Here is a 21,071-nt window from a genome sequence, read left to right on the forward strand (position 1 = left end):
TTACAAAATGTGCTTAGGACCTTTACAATAACAACAACAGGAACAATAATATTGGGATAAAAATGTGCTTAGGAAACCCAAAGCACTAAAGCTGACATCAATGTTATATTGAAAATTGGCAGAGGATCTAGACTTGTCAAAAGAGAAAGTTTATGTAAGGGTATACCCTAAAGAGATCAGTAGAGGAAGACCAAGGATAATCTGAAGTGAAAGGGAGACATTTCTCTAAAAGATTCTTGGGCTAGGTTCTAGGAAAAGGAATGAAGATATAAGAGCTGGTCTTGTCTGGCACATTGGCTGACTATGCTAAAACCAAGAAGTTTATTGAAAAACAAACAAAGTCTAGTATCAGCCAGCATAAGTATGAACTTCTTTCTCAAAGAATGTTTTTCTTGATAAAACTGGAGTTAACTTAGGGGCAAAAAGTTCACCAAAGAAGAGTGAAAAAAGAATGATGTGATTGAAAAATATTTTCATTCTTCTACCCTAGAAAATGCAAGCTGTTTGTATATGAATGGGGTAGATTAGGTTTAGTATTGATTGATTGTGTGTGTGTGTGTGTGTGTGTGTGTGTGTGTGTGTGTGTGTGTGTGTGTGTATCAAGTATTTTAGAAATAATAAACAAAGACTTTCTGAGTCTTGTTAGTTTTATTGTCTCCCAGGATTTTGGGGGATTTTTGTTGTTTGTTTTTGTTTTCTTTTTCTCGGTCATGGGGCTTGAACTCTGGGCCTGAACACTGTCCCTCAGCTCTTCAGCTTAAGGCAAGTGCTCTACTACTTGAGCCATAATTCCACTTCCAGTTTTCTGGTAGTTTATGGAGATGTGTCTCCAGACTTTCCTGCCTGGGTTGGCTTTGAACTGAGGAGCTAGGTATATAGGCATGTGCCACTAGCACCCGGCTTTTTTATTTTACTTTATTTAGTTGTTGGTTGTAGGCCTGAACTCTCGGCCTGGGCGCTATCCCTCAGCAATTCAACTTAAGGCTAGCGCTCTAGCACTTGAGCCACAGTGCCACTTCTGACTTTATTGGCTTATGTGGTGCTGGGGAATTGAACCCAAGGCCTCATGCATTCAAGGCAAGCACTCTACCACTGAGCCACCTTCTCAGCCCAGCCCTTGCTTTTTTAAAAAAAGTCATCCTATAAGGTATTTATCAGCATGCCTATGCTTTATTATTATTATTTTATTTGTCTATTATTTTGCGTCAGTACCAGGACTTGAACTCAGGGCCTTATATTCTTACTTACTTTTCTTGTTCATAGCTGTTGCTTGATCTATACCTCTATCTATACTTGATCTATACCTCCAGCCCAACTTTCTGCCAGTGAACTGGAGATGGAGTCTTGTAGATTTTTTTTTTTTTTTTTTTTTGTCCACTGTGGGGCTTGAACTCTGGGCCTGGGCACTGTTCCTGAGCTCTTCAGCTCAAGGCTCTACCACTTGAGCTACAGCACCACTTCTGGTTTTCTGGTGGTCAATTGGAGATAAGAGTATCATAGACTTTCCTGCCCAGGCTGGCTGTGAACTGCAATCCTCAGATCTCAGCCTCTTAAGTAGCTAGGATTACAAGCATGAGCTACCAATGCCCAGCTTTGAGTTCTACTTCTAATGCTAGTTACTAGCTATATGATTTTGGACACGTTAACAACCTTGTTAGTCTCTAACTGTCTCATCCTAAAAGGCAAATAATTCCTTCATAGGGTTGCTAAAAATACAGCCAGGATTAATCCATGTAAATAATGTATATAGTCTGTGCCATGTAGTACATAATTGAAAAATGATAGTAATTATTATTATTGCTATAGGATATATAGTAAGTGTATCAATAGGCTATTGTAAAAAAAACTTGAAGTCTATAATAGTATGCCTTGATAACTTGTAATTGAGGTAAACATAGAATAATCTTGTAAAGTTTCCCTATGAAACTCCAAAAGAAAATTACCCAAAGGCAGCTCTAAGGGCCAGAAACGTCAATGTAACCTTTTAAAGTTATCATATCTTAAGAATGTTATCAATCAAAAAAAGTCATTATTGCTGGGTGCTGGTGACTCATATCTATAATGCTCTTCAGAAGGCTGATATCTGAGGATCACAGTTTGAACCTAGCTGGAGCTTGCCTGTGAGACTCTTATCTCCAACTAAGCACCTTAAAAACCCAAAGGGGAGTTGTGGCTCACATGGTAGAACTCTAGCCTTGAACAAAAAATGCTCAAGGAGTTTCTGGACCCTGAGTGCAAGCCTCAGGACTGGGACACACACACACACACACACACACACACACACACACACACACACACACACACACACACACACACACACACACACACACACACACACACACACACACAATGTCATTATTTAACTTGTAGTCCTAGGATAAAACTATCTTATCTAGTGAAATAAAACTAAAACTTTGAGTTTTCTGAACTAGTTAAGGGAAATTGGAAGACCTATGGAAGCACTTAGGTCTAAGCTAATAACTATCATCAGCCCCTAAAAGAAAACATACTTCTATCAAAAAAGTATTCTCAGAACAAAGTCCTTCCCCAAAAGTCTACTAATACAGGGAAATATTTTCCCTCAAAGCAGATAAAAATCTCCTTAAAGACAAGCAATACTCTCTCTGATCCAGACCTTGGGATAAGAAAAGTCGCAGAGCTGGATGCCAGTGGCTCATTCCTAAAATCCTAGCTACTCAGGAAGCTGAGCTCCCAACAATAGCTGTTTAAAGCCAGTCTGGAAAGAAAAGCCCATAAGACTATATCTCAAACAATAACAAGTAAAATGCCAGATTGGCGATGTCACTCCAGTGGAAGAGTCCCAGCTTCAAGCAAGAAAGCTGAGCAAGAACAGGAAGCCCTAAGTTCAAGCCCTAGTGCTAACATGAAAGAAAAGAAAGAAAGAAAGTAAGAAAGTAAGAAAGAAGGAAGGAAGGAAGGAAAGAAAAAGAAAGAAAGAGACAGAAGAAAGAAAAAAGAGACAGAAGAAAGAAAAAAGAGACAGAAGAAAGAAAGAAAGGAAGAAAGAAAGAAAGGAAGAAAGAAAGGAAGGAAGGAAGGAAGGAAGAAAGAAAGGAAGGAAGGAAGGAAAGTGAATGAGGAAGGGAGGGAAAGAATATCATAAAGGCAAATCTTCGTGATGCCCATTGCTCCAGCAAAAGAAAATGGTATCATGAACCTTGATCTATTGTTTCTACTTACAACACTATTTTTAACTTCAAGGGGTACATGGAAGATTGAGGCACTAATTTTTTATTTTTTATTTTTGTCGGTTGTGGGGCTTGAACTCTGGGCCTGGGCACTGTCCCTCAGCTCTTCAGCTCAAGGCAAGTGCTCTAACACTTGAGCCACAGTGCCACTTCCAGTTTTCCGTTGGTTAATTGAAGATAAGAGTCTCAGGGACTTTCCTGCCTGGGCTGGCTTTGAACTGTGATCCTCAGATCTCAGATCCTGAGTAGTGAGGATTATAGGCGTGAGCCACTAGTGCCTGGCTAAGGCACTGATTTTGAATGTTACCAGTCCTTAGGGGCATGGTAGTGACAGCACATGCACTATGTATTTGATTTGTCTGTTTCCCCTTCTGTTGATTTCATATTTGTGAAGCAACCTTCTAATTCCAATGAGAATCTGCCTACAAGGAAAGAATGGGTTAAGCAGAGGAACATTTCTAGCCTATTACTAAATGGTGTCAGTATGGCTTAGCTTCTCATGTTCTTTATTATAGGAGACAGAATGTTCTGATTATGCTCAGGGTGGATGGAGTATTGGCTTTATATTTCTCCTACTATATTAATACGTTTGCCTTCTGGTGACTAATTTGGTCTCTTGTGCTTTTTAGCCAACTTTTCCGAGTCTCTCAGGGCCTGATTACTGCTAGGCACTGAGAAAATAAAACTTCTAGATTGTAGAAGCATTGGTCTTCTCATGGACAATTTCACAAATGCCTTATTCTATTTTCAGGGGCATGCCTATCTACTTATGAGACATAAAGAATGACAATGATTTTATTAGTAAGGTCCAAGATGAGCTACTGTAATAAAAAGATTCCAGGGCTGGGAAGGTGGCTCAGTGATAGAGCGCTTGCCTTGCATGCATGAGGCCCTGGGTTCGATTCCTCAGCACAACATAAGCAAAAAGAAAAAAGCCGGAAATGGCCCTGTGGCTCAAGTGGTAGAGCGCTAGCCTTGAGCTAAAGAGCTGAGGGACAGCGCCCAGGCCCAGAGTTCAGGCCCCCACGACTGGACCAAAAAAAAAAAAAAGCCAAAAGTGGTGCTGTGGCTCAAGTAGTAGAGTACTAGCCTTGAGCTGAAGAGCTGAGGGACAGTGTCCAGGCCCAGAGTTCAAGCCCCATGGCCAAAAAAAAAAAAAAAAAAAAAGGGTTCCAAAAAACAGTGGCTTAAAGAATACAAGAGTTTCTTTCTCTGTTATAAGTCTAAGAAAAATGGATGGCTAACACCTGTATTCCTAGATACTAGGAAGCTGAGATCTGAGGATTATGGTTTAAAGCCAGCCTGAGAAGAAAAGCCTATGAGATTCATATCTCTAATTAACCAGCAAAAAGCCGCAAGTGGAGGTGTAGCTCCAGTGGTAGAATGCCAACTCTGAGCAAAAAAGCTAATCAGGAGTGCTCTAACTTTCAACCCAGTACCAGCACAAAATAAATAAGTCTAAGAAAGGAAGCCCAGGGTTTGCCTAGGGGCTTGGATCCATGAGAGTCAGGCCACAGGTTTGATTTAGAGCTCCAGGTCTCTTCCATCTCCTTAATTCATCCTCTCTTGTCTTCACCTACTTAATTGAAACTGACTGACTGTTTATTAGTCTGTGGGAATGGGAAGGATAATGTCTAGAGCAAGGCACTGTAGCTGCAAAAGTCACACACACATTACCTGTATTCATAAGTTGCTGATCCAGACTTTATCATAATACACAGTTAGCTGTAAGGGAGACTAGAATATACTTATCAGATTTCCTGTGACCAAGAATAGATAAAGCACTTTGATCTCTGAATAACTAGTCCAGGCTTGTGAATGATCCCTGTGAAATATGTTGTAATCTTGTTGTATAAAGGTAATAGTAAGCCTGCCTGTCCTTCTTCTCTGAAGTAAACTCTATACTAAAATCTGTGTTAGTCATTTTCTTGCTTTAAAACTTGTATTTTAAATATAGGTATACATGTTTATAAGAAGAAATACTTTTTAGCTGGGACTGGAGGCTCACACCTTTCCTATTTGGGAAGCTGAGATTGAGAGGACTGAGGTTTTCTTCCAGCCTGGAAAGAGAAGTCTGAGATTCGGTCTCCATGGACAAGCTGTGCATGACAGTACACCCATGCCTGTCATTCCAGCCTAAAATAGGTGAATTGCAAACCAGGCCTGTTCCTAGGCAAGACATGGGACTTTATTTTTAAATACCTGTTGCAAACAAGGGCCAGAAGCATGGCTCAGCAGTAGAGCAAAAGAGAGACCCTGAGTTCAAATTCTCATTTCACCACAACAAGAGAGAGGGGTGAAGCATGACTAAGTGACAGAGTGCCTTCTTAACAAGCCCCAAGCCCCAAGCTTAAACCCTAGTGTCATAAGAACAAACAACAGAAAGAAAAGAATGGATTTCCCCCCTACCTGTGAATGCCAGACCAATGTATTTATTCTTTGTGAATATTTGACATTGCTTTTGAAAGTCATCCAAAAAACTGGGTATAGTGGCACATACCTGTAATCCTAGTGTTTGGGAGCCAAGGCTAGAGGATTGTGAGTTCATGGTCACTGGGATACGTAACAGAACTCTTATTTCCAGAGACAGAGACAGAGAAGAGACAGACAGACAGAGACAGTGACAGAATGTCATGTTATGGGAAATTTACAGCTGCTAAATTGACCTCAGTCCATGTGTCTAGCAAGAGATGAATTCAGGCAAGATGTAAACATAAGTAAAAGGTAATAGAAAAACTTATTAGAAAAGAAACATGCTGAGGATGAGACCACAGGGCATAGATATGCCGTGGGAAGACAGCCCTTCAGCCTGTCTTCACGTTCTTTGTCATCTTCCTTGTCACAAAGTGTGGCCTTGGGTTAAATAGGGAGAATTGGAGTCCTTGAGGACAACTTTCTGACCGACAGGTCTCTTTTTTGTCTTGTTGCGCCTACTGCTCCATCCACATTCTTTCATCCTTCTTATTTCTTCATTCTTTTTTCTTGTTGTTGTTGGTTGTGGGGCTTGAACTCTGGTCCTGGGCACTATCCCTGAGCTCTTCAGCTCAAGGCTAGCACTCTACCATTTGAGTCCAGGGCCACTTCCAGTTTTCTGAGTGGTTTATTGGAGATAAGAGTCTTATGGACTTTCCTGCCTGGGCTGGCTTTGAACTGCAATCCTCAGACTTCAGCCTCCTGAGTAGCTAGGATTGTAGGCGGGAGCCACCTGTGTCAGACTGTTTCCTCATTCTTTTGAATCACCTTGCCCCCATTTCATTGTCAGGCATATTTTGGCTGATAAGCTTATCCTACCATCTACAAGCTGTTTCAAATGAAGTTCCTAATTCCTGGACTGTTTGCTTTTCTGCTAACTCATACTACTACAATGTTCTATTCTGTTTGTTTATTTAGCTACTTGGAACAATTATATTGTGACTTCTCCTCATGAACATATATGAATATGTTCCTCTAAGATAAAACTTTTAGAGTGGAATTACAGAATTTGTGCAACTTTACTGTGTAGTATTAAATGGTTGTCATAAATAAATAAATAAATAAATAAATAAATAAATAAATAAATAAATAAATAAATATATAGTCAGTCCTGGGGCTTGAACTCAGGGTCTGGGCTCTGTCCCTGAGCTGCTTTTGTTCAAGGCTAGTACTCTACTACTTGAGCCACAGCGCCATTTCCGGCCTTTTCTGTGTATGTAGTACTGAGGAATTGAACCTGGGGCTTCATGCATGCTAGTCAAGCACTCTACCACTAAGCCACATTCCCAGCCCTGTCCAATATTTTATTGGTGCAATTTACACTTCTTCCAGTCGTGCAACCAAGTTTCCATTGCTCCATCTCTTCATTGTGTCAAGGACAAATGATAACAATTTGAACAATTTGATCTACCCTCCCCCCACCCAGTACTTGCATCTACACTTATATTGGCATATAAAGAGCAAACAGCTGGGGCTGGGGAGGTGGCTCAGTGGTAGAGTGCTTGCCTTGCATGCATGAGGCCCTGGGTTCAATTCCCCAGCACCACATAAGCAAAAAGATAAAAGCCGGAAGTGGCGCTGTGGCTCAAGTGGCAGAGCGCTAGCCTTGAGCTAAAAGAGCTGAGGGACAGCGCCCAGGCCCAGAGTTCAGGCCCCATGACCGGACCCAAAAAAAAAAAAAAAAAAAAAAAAGAGCAAACAGCATCATCCCCATAGTCAGGTTGGCACATGTGTGCATCTGCATATGCAGATGTGCTCACCTGTACGTATCTGTTCCTGGACATACTTTTCATGCATCAACCTCAAGATATGCTTACTTTCCCCTTTATACATACAGATATACACAGACATGTCCTAGGTGGAGATGTGCAAGGTCTTACCTGGAGAGACAAATGTTGATACACACAACATACCACCCCCAAGCACTGGGGTGAAAATACACTTGCATACATGTATTACACATGGCTGTGGTGCTGGAGGAGGAATGTAGGGGTGCACAGAGTACCTGAAGCAGGTGGAACATAAGAATCCATGGAAATATCAAGGAGGAAAGTCCTTCTTCTACCTTACAGAGAAGAACCCCTACTATAGGCCTTTGGAAAAGGAGGGCTTTGAACAGCAAGAATGTCCTCTCTCAAACCCCTCTCTAAGGTGAATCAGCTGTGGCCGATGACTCCACAGAAAAATGCAATTGGAGCTAGGCTAAGGGAAGGCAGGGGGGCAAGGGACAGACCAGGTCATTTGTAAAAGCCTTCTGTCTGTGTCTGCAGGGCATAGAAGCAGGTATAACCATCACTGGGGCTCCTATCCATCAATGTAATTCAATTGGCTCTGTGTGTGTGTGTGTGTGTGTGTGTGTGTGTGTGTGTGTGTGTGTGTGTGTGTGTGTGTGTGTGTTTGCGCATGCCAGTAATGAGGCTTAAACTCAGATCCTGGGCTCTGTCCCTGAGCCTCTTTGTGCTCAAGGCTAGCACTATACCACTTGAACCACAGCACCACTTTTGGCTTTTTCTGAGTAGTTTATTGGAAATAAGGGTCTCATGGGATCCTCAGATCTCAGTCTTCTGAATGGCTAGGACTACAGTGGTTTTTGTACTACAATGGGTTTTTTTTTTGTTGTTTTTTTTTTTTTTTTGTTTTTTTTGTTTTTTTTGGTCAGTCGTGGGGCCTGAACTCTGGGCTTGGGCACTGTCCCTCGGCTCTTCAGCTCAAGGCTAGCACTCTACCACTTGAGACCCAGCACCACATCTGGCTTTTTCTGCTTATGTGGTGCTGAGGAATTGAACCCAGGGGCTCATGCATTTAAGGCTAGCACTCTACCACTGAGCCATCTTCCCAGCCCCAGATTTGTTTTTTAATTCTAGAAGTAGACAATACTTCATTATGTAAACCAGACTGTTTTTTTTTTATATTGTGAGAATACCACACAGAGGATTTACAATTACATGGGCAAGATAGCAAGTACATTTCTTATCAAGCATTTTTGCCTCCTCATTGTTTCCCCTTCCCATCCCTTCCCATATTCCTCCCCTCCCCCCACCCGATTCTGTCCCCCCACCCCCGACCAAAGTTGTTAAGTTCGTTTTTCGACATAACAACTTGTACATCTCATTGTTGCAATGGGTCCACCTGTATCCCTAGTTAAACGATTGTTTTTTTCCCTTCCCCTCCACAAATTATACCAACATCAAAAACAGTGAAAGTATGGGTTATACTGTGGGGGAGGGACATACAAAGCAACATAGAAATTATCTTATAAATATGATACAAACAATTGCATAAAAGGAAAAAAAACAAAAAAAAACATTTGAATACTTATCTTGGGGTTCATTCCCCTAACATCAACTTATCTGACCTTTTCTGCTTGACTCAGACATATACTAGTTATTGCAAATAAGGGAAACTATGGGACCTATGTTTCTTTGGGCCTGGCTTACTTCACTTAATATAATTTTTTCCAAGTCCTTTCATTTCCTAACAAATGGGCCAATGTCATTCTTTCTGATGGAGGCGTAGAATTCCATTGTGTATATATACCACATTTTCTTGATCCATTCATCTACTGAGGGGCATCTGGGTTGGTTCCATATCTTAGCTATGATAAATAAAGCTGCAATAAACATAGTCGTGCTGGTAGCTTTAGTATGGTCTTGTTTGTGATCATTTGGGTAAATGCCCAAAAGTGGGATTGACGGGTCATAGGGGAGCTCTATGTGGAGTTTTTTGAGGAACCTCCATACTGCTTTCCAAAGTGGCTGAACAAGTTTACACTCCCACCTACAATCCCCTCCAGCATCTGTTGTTATTAGAGTTCTTGATTATAGTCATTCTAACTGGGGTGAGGTGGTATCTCAATGTTGTTGTGATTTGCATTTCTTTTGTGGCTAGGGAGGTTGTCTATTGGCCATCCTTTTTTCCTCTTCAGAGAAGTTTCTCTTTAAGTCTTCAGCCCACTTATTTCTTTGAAGATTTGTTTTTGGGGGATTTAATTGTTTAAGTTCCAGGCATATTTTAGATATGAGACCCTTGTCTGTTGTATGGCTAGTGAAGATCTTCTCCCAATCTGTGGGCTTTCTATTGATCTTGCCAGCTATGTCCTTTGCCATGCAGAAGCTCTGCAGTTTCATGCAATCCCATTTGTCCAACCTTTCTTTGATTTGTTGTGTTTCTGGGTCTCTATTAAGAAAATTTTGGCCTGTGCCAAGGAGACCTAGGGTTTCTCCTATTCCATCCTGTAATGTAAAACAGACTGTTTTGATGAGCCCAGCAGAAGAAGTTGATTTTGCATACAGAAAAGGGCTTGAAAAATAAGTAGAAAAGAGGATCAGTCATTTCAGTTACTTCACTTGTCAGACTAGGACAGCTATTGGTAACTTGCTAGAACTGTGCCTGCTGCTCAAAGATGAAGCTAACACCTTTATAGGCAATGAGGAGAAACAAAGATAATCCATATATCTTAAAGCTGAGCCTATCACCAACTTTTCAGTAATGGGAAGAGTACATGCTTTTACATTCCTTAAACAAATAAAACTTTTTAAACCATTTGTGCTATGGCCTGAATGTGTTCTCCAAAATTCAAGTGCTGAAAATTTTTTGCTTTTTCTTACAGTACTTGAGATTTAACTTAGGGCCTCATATGTGACAGGAGAGTTCTGTGCCTCTGACTTATACTTCTAATTCTGCTTGGAAACTTATTTCCAATGCAATAGTGTTAGGAGAGCTGAGAACCAGTGGCTCACACCTATAATCCTAGCTATTCAGGAGGCTCAGTTGTGAGGATCATAGTATGAAGCAAACCTAGAGAGGAAAGGACATAAGACGTTTATCTCCAAGTAAACAGCAAAAAGCTGGCCAGGAGATAAGACTTTTTGGGAGATGTTTAAGTTATGAGGATAGTCTTTCTTTCTTTCTTTCTTCCTTTCTTCCTTTCTTCCTTCCTTCCTTCCTTCCTTTCTTTCTTTCTTTCTTTCTTTCTTTCTTTCTTTCTTTCTTTCTTTCTTTCTTTCTTTCTTTCTTTCTTTCTTTCTTTTTAGTTGTGGGGCTTGAACTCAGGTCCTAGGTGTTGTCCCTGTGCCTCTTTGTTTCAAGGCTAGCACTCTACCACTTTGAGCCACAGGGCCACATTTAGCTTTCTGGTAGTTAATTGGATATAAAAATCATACAAACTTTCTTGTCCAGACTAGCTTTGAACCGTGATCCTCAGATCTCAGCCTCCTCAGTAGCTAGGATCACAGGCATGAGCCACAGCACCTAGTGGTTTAACATTTGTAAACCATAGGTATCATATAAAAAGCCCAGAGTAAATCTTGTAATTATCATACTGTATTAGAAAGTAGATAGCATATTACTACAGAGTATACTATGCATATGGGAGGACATTTTTCATGAAGAAGAAAATGTTTTTTGCCCAGTTTTGAGGATGGAAGTCTTCTTACTTCAGATGAGTTGGAGAGGCAGTAGCATTTTTAAGATGTTGGTGTATCTCATCATATCCTGGCAAGTGTGAAGTTTAAGTTTCTAGTTGGCTTTGAGGGGTTGAAACCACAGCTTGAGGAGAGTTGAGTGGTGACCGTCTTCCCCCCTAACATGTTTTCTAGTTAGCTAGGGTGACCCTTCAGTCTCACAAAGAAGCCTTTTTAGGAACATTTTTGGTCCATATCTCAACATTTTTTGGATGTGTGGCTTCTCCAAACAGTTTGGGATATATTAGACTACATATAAACCTAGGGAACTTAATATATTTCTTTTTGGATCCTACAGTAGTTAGCTGTACGGCTTCTTTCCACCTTCTAGTTTGTTTTTACTTATGATGGAGCTATTTATAACTCCATCTTTATGATCGCACAAAAGTAATAAACATTCCATAGAAACTATACTCCAAATTTTGAATCTGGATCTTTTCTTGTTCTCCTGATATATGATCTAAACCTCTTTCAAGATGCAGAGAGCTACTGTTCTGTAGGTGAGGAATATGAAATGCTTTTGACTTAACTTTACTTATAACTAATAGACTTGCTGGTATATGACCTCATTGCAATTGTACAGTATCAATATAATGTCCAGAGCTTTTGGTTGTATTTAATAGAACGAGTAGAGGAAATATATGTTTCATCTTTCTAGAAGAAGTCAAGGGCTGTCTTGTGCTTTAAGGCATAATTTCAAACAAAAATACAAGGCAAAGATGTAGGGTGAAACTGTAGCCCCTTTCATCAGGAGAACAATTAAATGAAGAAAGTGAGCCATAGACAGTAACTGCCTTTGTGAGTTTATATATAATTACCTTCAAATAGGAAGAAGTACTAGAAAAATTCATAATGCTTATAAAGAATCTTCTATGGAAAAATCCTTTAATTTGTGAACCAATATAGAGTTTATGGGAAGAGACAATAGTTTATGTTTCAAAGATTCAGAAAAATTAGGATTTGTCTACTGTTATGTTTGACATTACATGCCTCCCCCCCCCCTGCCCAATTCAGGGAACTGGGCAGGAGCCACAGGCACAGCTTTTCCTGGTCACTTTCAACAAAAAAGAACCAATTTTCAATACTGTTCCCTTTTCAAAGGCATACGCAAAAACAAAACAAAAAATAGAGACAATGACAAAAATCAACTAAGGAAAAAAAAAGCTAGGTCCCATAGTTCATACTTATTACTATTTGGGAGTAAATCTGAGGATTACCTTTCAAACTCAGGCTAGGTGAGAAAGTCTATGAGACTCTTATCTCCAATTAACCAACAAAACACCAGAATGGAGCTGTGGCTTGAGTGGTAGAGCAACAGTCTTGGGCAAAATATCTAGGACAGTGTCTTGGCCCTGAGTTTAAGCCCTCCTACCAGCACACAAATACATGTGTGCCTGTACTCACATGCTTGCGCGTGTGGGAGCGCGTGCGCGCGCGCTCACACACACATACACACACACACACACTCAGGTTTAGCTCTGTTTGCTTTTCCTGAACTCCTTCCCACTTTTAAGAGGATGCTGTTCACAGGAGGTAGCCTCTGTATAAAAATAATACAAATGACAAAAGCAGTCTGAATATAAAATCTCAAGAGGACTGGGAGCTAGAGTGATTAATTGATATCTTGTAAACAGCTCTACTATGGAGGTTTGACATAGTTGGAAGGAAGACTATTTGAACAGTTAAATATAGAAACCTATTGGGCTGTGTTTACTTCTTGCGGTAGGTCTATCCAGTTAAAACCTGAAGAAAATGAGAAAAGAAAAACATGAAATGCTCCAGAAGCTAATTGAAAATCCTACTAGGAGCCAGGCCCTGGGTAGCTAACACTTGTAATCCTAGTTACTCAGGAGGCTGTAATGTATGGATTGAGGTTTAAAGCCAGCCAACAAATGAAGGAAAATTTTCCTACTAGTTACAGATGGGTCCTGGCATCCTACCAGCTTCTTGAAGTTCTTAGCATGCCTAGAACCAGGAGACAGTCTGCTTGAAGATTATCTACCTTTGCTTTCCCTATTGTGGCTTCTGACTCCATGAGAAACTAGGAGGAGTTAAAAGCAAAACAAAAGTCAAAGTCAAAGTCAGCCTTGATTCTGCTGCTTAGATTAAAAGGTTGGGTGACTACAATCCTTGGCAAATGAACACAAGGTACATTTGGAGTGGTGCGTGCGGTATAGACCCTGAAATTGGGTGGGGAGGGGAGCTTGAACTCAAGGCCTAGGCTCTTTCCCTTAGCTTTTTTTTTTTTGTTCAAAGCTGGTGTTCTACCAGGTGAGTCATGATGTCTCCACATCTGGCTTTCTGATTAATTGGAGGAAAGGGTCTCATGAACTTTCCTGCAAGTGCTGTCTTTGAATGGAAATCTTCAGACATCAGCCTCTTGAGTAGCTAGGGTAAAAGGCATAAGCCACCCTCCCTCTGGGCTAACATTGCAGATCCTAATGCCCAAATACTTTACTCTCTTTTTTTCTTGGACTCCGTCTCAGTTAGGTTTTTTTTTTTTTTTTTTTTTTTTTTTTTTGTGTCCGGTCGTGGGACTTAAACTCTGAGCCTGGGTGCGGTCCCTCAGCTCTTCAGCTCAAGGTGAGCACTCTGCCACTTGAGCCACAGCGCCACTTCCGGCTTTTTTCTTTTTGCTTATGTGTTGCTGAGGAATCAAACCCAGGACCTCAGGCATGCAAGGCAAGTGAGCCACCTTTCCAGCCCTTGGACTACTTTTCTTTGCAGGCTTGAAGCCTAACTTTGCTGTATTGAGGGATCCCAACCCTTCGATGGAGCTAGGGAGCCCTGAAACTTCCTTCAAGAAGTTCAAGTATATATTCTGGGCACACAGAGAAGACTGAATAAGTGTGATTTCTCATACTTATAGATAGACATTCTTACAGTATCCTGGATTTTAATTTACTTTGTTTTTCAGTTGCAAAATGGTTGCAGGGTGTAGAATTTGCAAACGTTAAAGAAGTATGTCTTTGAAATACAAAACACAAGTTCCTAGAAATTCTACTCTTCAATGACAGTAATATTAACTATTTTTCCCCTACGGTTTTTTTTTTTTTAACAAATTTATTGAGAAACCGTTGGGTTAAAACAACAGTGAACCCAGTTACTACATACATGGTAGATTTCTGAAATTATTTTCCAACAAACGGGCTCTGCAAACAACCCAAACAGTAGGAGATCCACTTAGTACTTTAGTTGGAAATGTACAACATTTGGAAAGACGGGGAATTCTGCTCACGCCTAAAAACTGCAGCAAGCTACTGCAGTAAGCTACTGCCAACGTTTGTCCTTGACTGCAAGGGAAGAGACACACATAGTTGCAGTCCTCGAAGGGGCGGTGTCGGGGTGCTGGTGTGTGGACGACACCGCAGCCACCACCTCCCACACGCCCTCTGCCTGGAGTAAATGAGGAGACTCCCGCCCTCCGGTAGTAAACAGAGAGGCAGCTTGGAGGCGGGGCCTAGAGGGAGGATCTCGGAGTGTTGATTGGTCGATTTCCCTGTCTGTAAGGGCATTGACAGTCTCCGCTAGCTGGGCCGCAACTCTCGATTCGACGCCCCTCCCCTCGTGGGCGGGCGCCCGCCCGGAGCTGCGAGGGCGCGTGCGCGAGTGTTTCCCCCGCCACGGCAGTGGCCGCCCGCCCGCCCGCGCACAGTCGCAGTCTGCGGGCCAGCTGGGAGGCGGCGGAGGTCACCGAAGGGGGAGGTGGGGCAGCATGGCAGCCTCCTTGCGGCTCCGCGGGGCCGCCTCCGGCCTCCGGTACTGGGCCTGCCGGCGGCAGCAGCCGGCAGGCGCCAGGCTTGCAGCGGGTAAGGTCCTCGCGCCGCTTCCCGGCGTCCCTCCTCGGGCCGGCCCGCTCCTCGCGACCCGACGGCCCGGAGAGGGCTTTCCTGGGGAGGTCCCGGGGTGGGGTGGGGGGTTAGAACCCCACATTTCGACTGGTCTCAGAGGCCCCCCCTGCCTCTGCAGTCGCGGGTCGTGGGGCTCAGTGTCCCGTCTCTCATCTGTACCCCATGCCAGCTTTGCGAGTTCAACGTCCTTCTCCGTGGGGGAGCGCTCGGGTGGAGGAGCAGTGTTTGCGGCTTGCTTCTTTGGAGCGAGGGTCCCGAGGACATGGGGAGACCCAGCTCCCAGGGTGGACCCCGGCTTTCCCGGAGCTGCACCCTTGAGTGGGCATATGCCTTCGGACTCAGGGGCTGACTGGGGTCGAATCCCTCCATCCCTGTGATAGTCACAGCCTCACACTCCTGCAAAGGCTTGTTACCCTTGACCCGCGAGGCGGGCTTCCCCCCCCCCCGCCCCCATTCCGTAACTGTGCTGCCCAAAAGTTGTCCCTTCTGTCAAATTATTAACCACGGCATTTTAAAAAAAGGAAGACTGAAATCTATTCCGCCTCCCTTCTTCTCTGCCTCCCTCCAAACCATTAAGTTACCAGCTAACCAGGGATGTAGGGAAGAGGGCAGCTTGTAGAGGTAAGTGGAGATCCACAGAGAACCAATTCCAGTGTGTTCATTTTTCACGTGACACCCTTGAGGCCTCTTGAATAAGTGAACTAGCTGTCCAGGAAAGAGGTTTTGATTTTTCTTCAAATTCTACATTTTCTCTGACGTTTGGAAGTGATAAACTGCCTAGCAAGCCCAAGGCCTTGAGTTCAAACTCCAGTACTAGAGCGGGGGAGGGCGGACAGTGGGGCAAGAAAAAAAGAAAAGTTGATTGACTTGTTGGGACAGTGCCATTGTGTGTGTATAAAAGCTAGTTTTTTTTTTTTTTTTTAAACAAGGCACAGTTTAGCACAGTCACATTAAGGATTAGCCAAAAGTTATTGGTATTTGGCTGGGGGGGGTGAAGCCCAAGAGTTTGCCTAACATGCTCCATTCTCTGAATTCATTCTCAGCAGTGAAGGGCAAAGACCCTCATAGTATTAACTTTTTCCTGATCTTTGCTTTTAAAAAGTATCCTGTTGAAAAGCCAAGAGCTTGTGACTCACAACCTGTAATCTTAGCTCAGGCTCAGGCTGAGATCTGAGCATTGTCGTTCAAAGCCAGCCTGGGCAGGAAAGACCCTGAGTTTCTTATCTCCAAGTAATCAGCAAAAAGCCAGAAGTGGAGCAGTGACCCAAGTAGTAGAGTGCTAGACTTGAGCAGACAGAGCTCAGGAACAGCACCCAGGCCCTGAGTTCAAGCCCCTGGACTGGCACAAAAAAATGAAACAACAAAAATATCCTATTGAGAAATTAAGTAATGAACAGATGGTTTCTAGTCTTTCCCCTCAGGAAAACATATTCATTCTTTTCATGCTCCAGAAAGACAGGCTCTATGTGGTGAAAAGATAAGTTTGGTAGACAATCATAGTGACATGGTCTTTACTCACAGAATTTATTTGATCTGCAAAAAATATTTCTTCCTTTGGAGATACAGTAGCATTAGTCACTTTTCCATGTTACTGAAAGAACTATAGTTTCACATGAATGCACAGTTCTTTCAGATAGATTAGCTGAGGAAGATGTATTTGCTGTTTAGTGATTTTGAAAGGTGTTTTAATGATATGTAATGAATCCTCAATGTGCTTTTTATAAGTTATGAAAGTCTGTAGAATTGATGATGGAAGAAGTTGAGGCCTAAAACTCTAATATTTGTTTTTGATAGCTGGAAGGACCTAACTCAAAATGCTAGTTAGACCACTTTAGCATATGACCTTTTGCTTAAAGTTCTTTCGCCTAAAGGTATGTGAAAAGAGTTTTGAAAAATGTTAAATTGTTTTGTGATGATGTGTTTGTATTTGAACCCTGTGGAATTTTCCCCCCTCAGATTTTGGATTTTGAAGTCAGGGCTTTGCATTCTTGAGGCCTGCTGACACTCTGTTACTTAACATCTTTGCTAGTTATTTTGGGGATGGTCTCTTGGACTTTACTGCCCAGGCTGGCTTCAAACTACAATCCTCTGGATCTCAGCTTCCTGAATTGCTAGGATTACGTGTGTGAGCCACTGGCACCTGGCCTTGTAGAATTGTTTTAAGCATTTCTATTAGTGTTGTTTTACCACTAAGTGTTAACTCTTTTGAATTTCAACTAAAAAAAAATAGTTGTACAAAAGAGTTTCTGCTCAACAAGTCAGATTATAAGGAGAATTTATCTTGATCATGTTGCCCCTTTCAGCTTTCTCCTCCATCTTTCCCAGACCTATCCATATGCTCAGGTTACATAGTTCAACTTGAATTTCAACTCTTTAAAAAGACTAGAAAAATCGTCATGTAAGTTTGGAGTCTAGGGACATTAAAAAATAGTTCAAGGGTTAGGAAGGTGGCTCAGTGGTAGAGCGCTTGCCTTGCATACATGAGGCCCTGGGTTCGATTCCTCAGCACCACATAAGCAGGACAAAAAAGGCCGGAAATGGCGCTGTGGCTCAAGTGGTAGAGCACTCGCCTTGAGCTGAAGAGCTGAGGGACAGCACCCAGGCCCAGAGTTCAGGCCCACGACCGGACCTAAAAAAAAAAGAAACAAAAACCAAAAAATAGTTCAAATAGTAATATTAGCATTTTGAGTTCTGTGGGAGTCTTTGCCCCCTTAGTATGCTTAAGATGTTTATATAATGTGGACAGTAATATTATAAGGTTCCAATATAATTTATTATTTAAAAAAAGATGAGACCTGCCAGGCGCCGGTGGCTCATACCTATAATCCTAGCTACTCAGGAGGCTGAGATCTGAGGATTACAATTCAAAGCCAGCCTCAGCAGAAATGTCCCTGTGAGACTTTTACTTCCATTTAACCACTTAAAAACTGGAAGGAAAGGGGTGTTTTGGAGCACTAGCCTTGAGCAAAAGAGCTCAGTGACAGACCCTGAGTTTAAGCCACAAGATGGACACAGAGAGAGACAGAGAGAGAGAGAGAGAGAGAGAGAGAGAGAGAGAGAGAGAGAGAGAGAGAGAGAGAGAGAGAGAGAGAGAGAGAGAGAGAGAGAGAGAGAGAGAGAGAGAGAGAGAGAGAGAGAGAGAGAGAGAGAGAGAGAGAGAGAGAGACCTGCTAGGCCCTAATGATGGATCCCTAGCCCAGGAAGCCAGCCAAACAAGCATGGCCCCCTAGTTCAAACCCTGGTGTAGGCAATAAAACAAAACTAAACAAAAAAACATAAACCTAAAGTAACTGGTCAGTAGTGCCACCTTAATTTTAATATATTTAATGCTTTGCAAAGGAAATAGAAAAAAAAGAGAACTATTAAACTATATACATATTACTGTTACATTGGCCATTTAATAGAAGTAAATTTTGTATTTATTTATTTTTTTTTGTCAGTCATGAGGTCAGAATTCTGGGCCTGGGTGCTGTTCCTCAGCTCTTCAGCTCAAGGCTAGTGCTCTACCATTTGAGCCACAGTACCACTTCTGGCTTTTTCTGCTTATGTGGTGCTGAGGAATCAAATCAGGGCCTCATGCATGCAAGTCAAACACTCTACCACGGAGCCAACTTCCCAGCCCTGTATTTAAAATGTAATTTAGTTTTAAAACTTTTGTTGTTTTTGTATATGTGTGTGTAACAGAACTGTGGCTTGAACTTAGGGCCTGAGTCTTGTCTCTTAGTTATTTCTTGAGATAAGAGTCTAATGGACTTTTCCTGCTTATGCTAGCTTTGAACTATGATTTTCAGATCTCAGCCTCCTGAGTAGCTAGGATTACAATCATGAGCCAAAGGTGCTGGGCTTAGACTGTTTCTGTACAGAGGAAAAAAAGAAACCTTACATATAGCAACCCTCTAACCTTCTAGTAATTCATCAGCACTTACATGGAAAAATAATTATCAGGACAATTTAAAGTGACTGATCTGGGCGCCAGGCCTGTAATCCTAGCTATTCAGGAGACTGAGATCTGAGGGTCAGGGTTCAAAGCCAGCCCCAGCAGGAAAGTCTGTGAGACTCTTATCTCCAATAAACCACTCAGAAAACCTGAAGTGGCGCTGTTGCTCAAGAGGTAGAGCACTAACCTTGAGCTGAAGAGCTGAGGGACAGCGCCAGAGTTCAAGCCCCATGACAACAAAAAGTGACTGACCACCTGACTATAGGTGGGATAAAAACATTAACTGATATTGTATATAGCAATGGGTATAATATTTTTTAATTGATTCTTTGTGTGTATGTGATCTCTCCCTTCAAAGCAGCATAATTCTAGCATAAATCAAATACATAATGACTTCTTCCCAAAATTTCATTAGCTTTCAGGGTAACACATGAAGTTCTGAAAAGCTGCATGTGGTCCTAGAACTAAAGTTTATTCTTTTTTTTTTTTTTTTTTTTTGTTGGTTGTGGGGCTTGAACTCTGGGCCTGGGCACTGTCCCTCAGCTCTTCAGCTCAAGGCTAGTGCTCTATCACTTGAGCTACAGCACCACTTCCGGTTTTCTGGTGTTTTTTTGGAGATGAGAGTTTCACAGACTTTCCTGCCCAGGCTGGCTTTGAACCTAGATCTTCAGATCTCAGCCTTCTGAGTAGCTAAGATTATAGGCATGAGCCATCAGTGCCCGGCTAAAGTTTATCTTTAACTTGTGAAATGATGTAGAAGGATATTCATTTACTAAGTTAGGAAATTTATTACTAAAATAGTTTGACTCAGATTGAAAGGTCTTCCTAGAATAAGTCACCACCTTTACTAACTTTTAGCGTGAAAGTAGTGCTCATTATATAATATTTCATAAAGTAGGACCCAACATTGTAGGCACTATGTTATCTCTTATTTAATATCCAGTTTCCCTCTTTTGCATTTCTGCTATTACATTCTAAAAATGCTAAATGAAAAGAAACTTTGGAAGAGATACCATGTTCATATAACTAAAAAATATTTGTTAGAATTATTCTGCTTTATTATTAGTTATTATTAATCCATCATTGCACCTAATTTTTAAATTACACACATACCTTTATTGCAGGTATGTATGTAGTTATAGAGAAAAACTATATATATACACGTGTAGACCATATGTATAGAGTTCGGGGCCATCCACACTTTCAGACATTCACTAAGAATCTGGATTGTATCCCCTCTTACATAAGGGTAAATTACTGTATGGTATAATCTTACACATAATGGAAATAATGTGTTCAAAGACAGAGGGTAAAACTCAAAAAAAAACTCAGAAGTAAAGCTTTTGAGTGTTTATTTGTTTGTTTGTTAGTCTTGAGGTTTGTGAACTCAAGGGCTGGGCACAGTCCCTGAGCTTCTTTTGCTCAAGGCTAGTACTCTACCACTTAAACCACAGCACCACTTCCAGCTTTTTCTGTGTATGTGGCACTGAGGAAATGAACTCAGGGATTCATGTGTTCTGGGCAGCCAGCACTTTACTACTGAGTTGCATTCTGAGCCCAACAGTGTTTATTTTTGTGTAATGAGATTAACATTTTTCCATACAATTTTGTACTCTTTGATGCTCTCCAATTTTGTGTAATGAACATGTATTATTTTGATTAGGAAAAAATTTGGGTATATAAAATAATTTGTTATGTATTTTGAAACCAAGATGTGGATAACTTGGCTCATGTTGAGTTTGAGAAAACATACCTGTAAACTTGCACCTATAGATATAGAAACTAATGCCAAAATTTCAAGTTACTTTCTTTACCAATCAACCAGTATTATCTTTGTATTATGTTGACTGATTCTTCTGCTCCCACCCTGCAGCCCTCCCATTTTGTCTGTGTTCCCACTGCTTTTTCTAAGCATTAATGTTAGAACTTACTTAAAGGAACAAGCATTTTTAGTTTTAAATTTTTCAGGGAAATTATTCCATGACTCTCCTTTGGATTTTTGCCACCTATGTGCAAATTCTTTTATTTTCTAGGCTCTCCTGTTGTTTTTATCTTCACTAAAAACTTGTGCCCTAAATGCTTCCATATCATTAATCTGTTTGGCTCTTTCTTTTAACCTACTAGGCAAAAGGACCATCTG

At 41.5% G+C, this 21,071-nt stretch overlaps 1 protein-coding gene across 1 annotated transcript in view; it reads left to right on the top strand.

Annotated features, from left to right (window-relative positions):
• Positions 1 to 14,781: 14,781 nt before the first annotated feature.
• The window catches only part of Hibadh (3-hydroxyisobutyrate dehydrogenase), a 137,288-nt gene continuing 130,998 nt past the window's right edge, over positions 14,782 to 21,071 (top strand). Inside the window, exon 1 of the mRNA XM_069996032.1 lies at positions 14,782 to 14,952. Within this exon, the coding sequence (XP_069852133.1) occupies positions 14,859 to 14,952 (94 nt within the window). The 5' untranslated portion in view covers positions 14,782 to 14,858. The remainder of the gene's footprint in view (positions 14,953 to 21,071) is intronic.

This window comes from Dipodomys merriami, unplaced genomic scaffold (genome assembly GCF_024711535.1).
Source record: "Dipodomys merriami isolate MVZ:Mamm:240054 unplaced genomic scaffold, mDipMer1.0.p SCAF_5, whole genome shotgun sequence".
Classification (NCBI taxonomy): Eukaryota; Metazoa; Chordata; class Mammalia; order Rodentia; family Heteromyidae; genus Dipodomys; species Dipodomys merriami.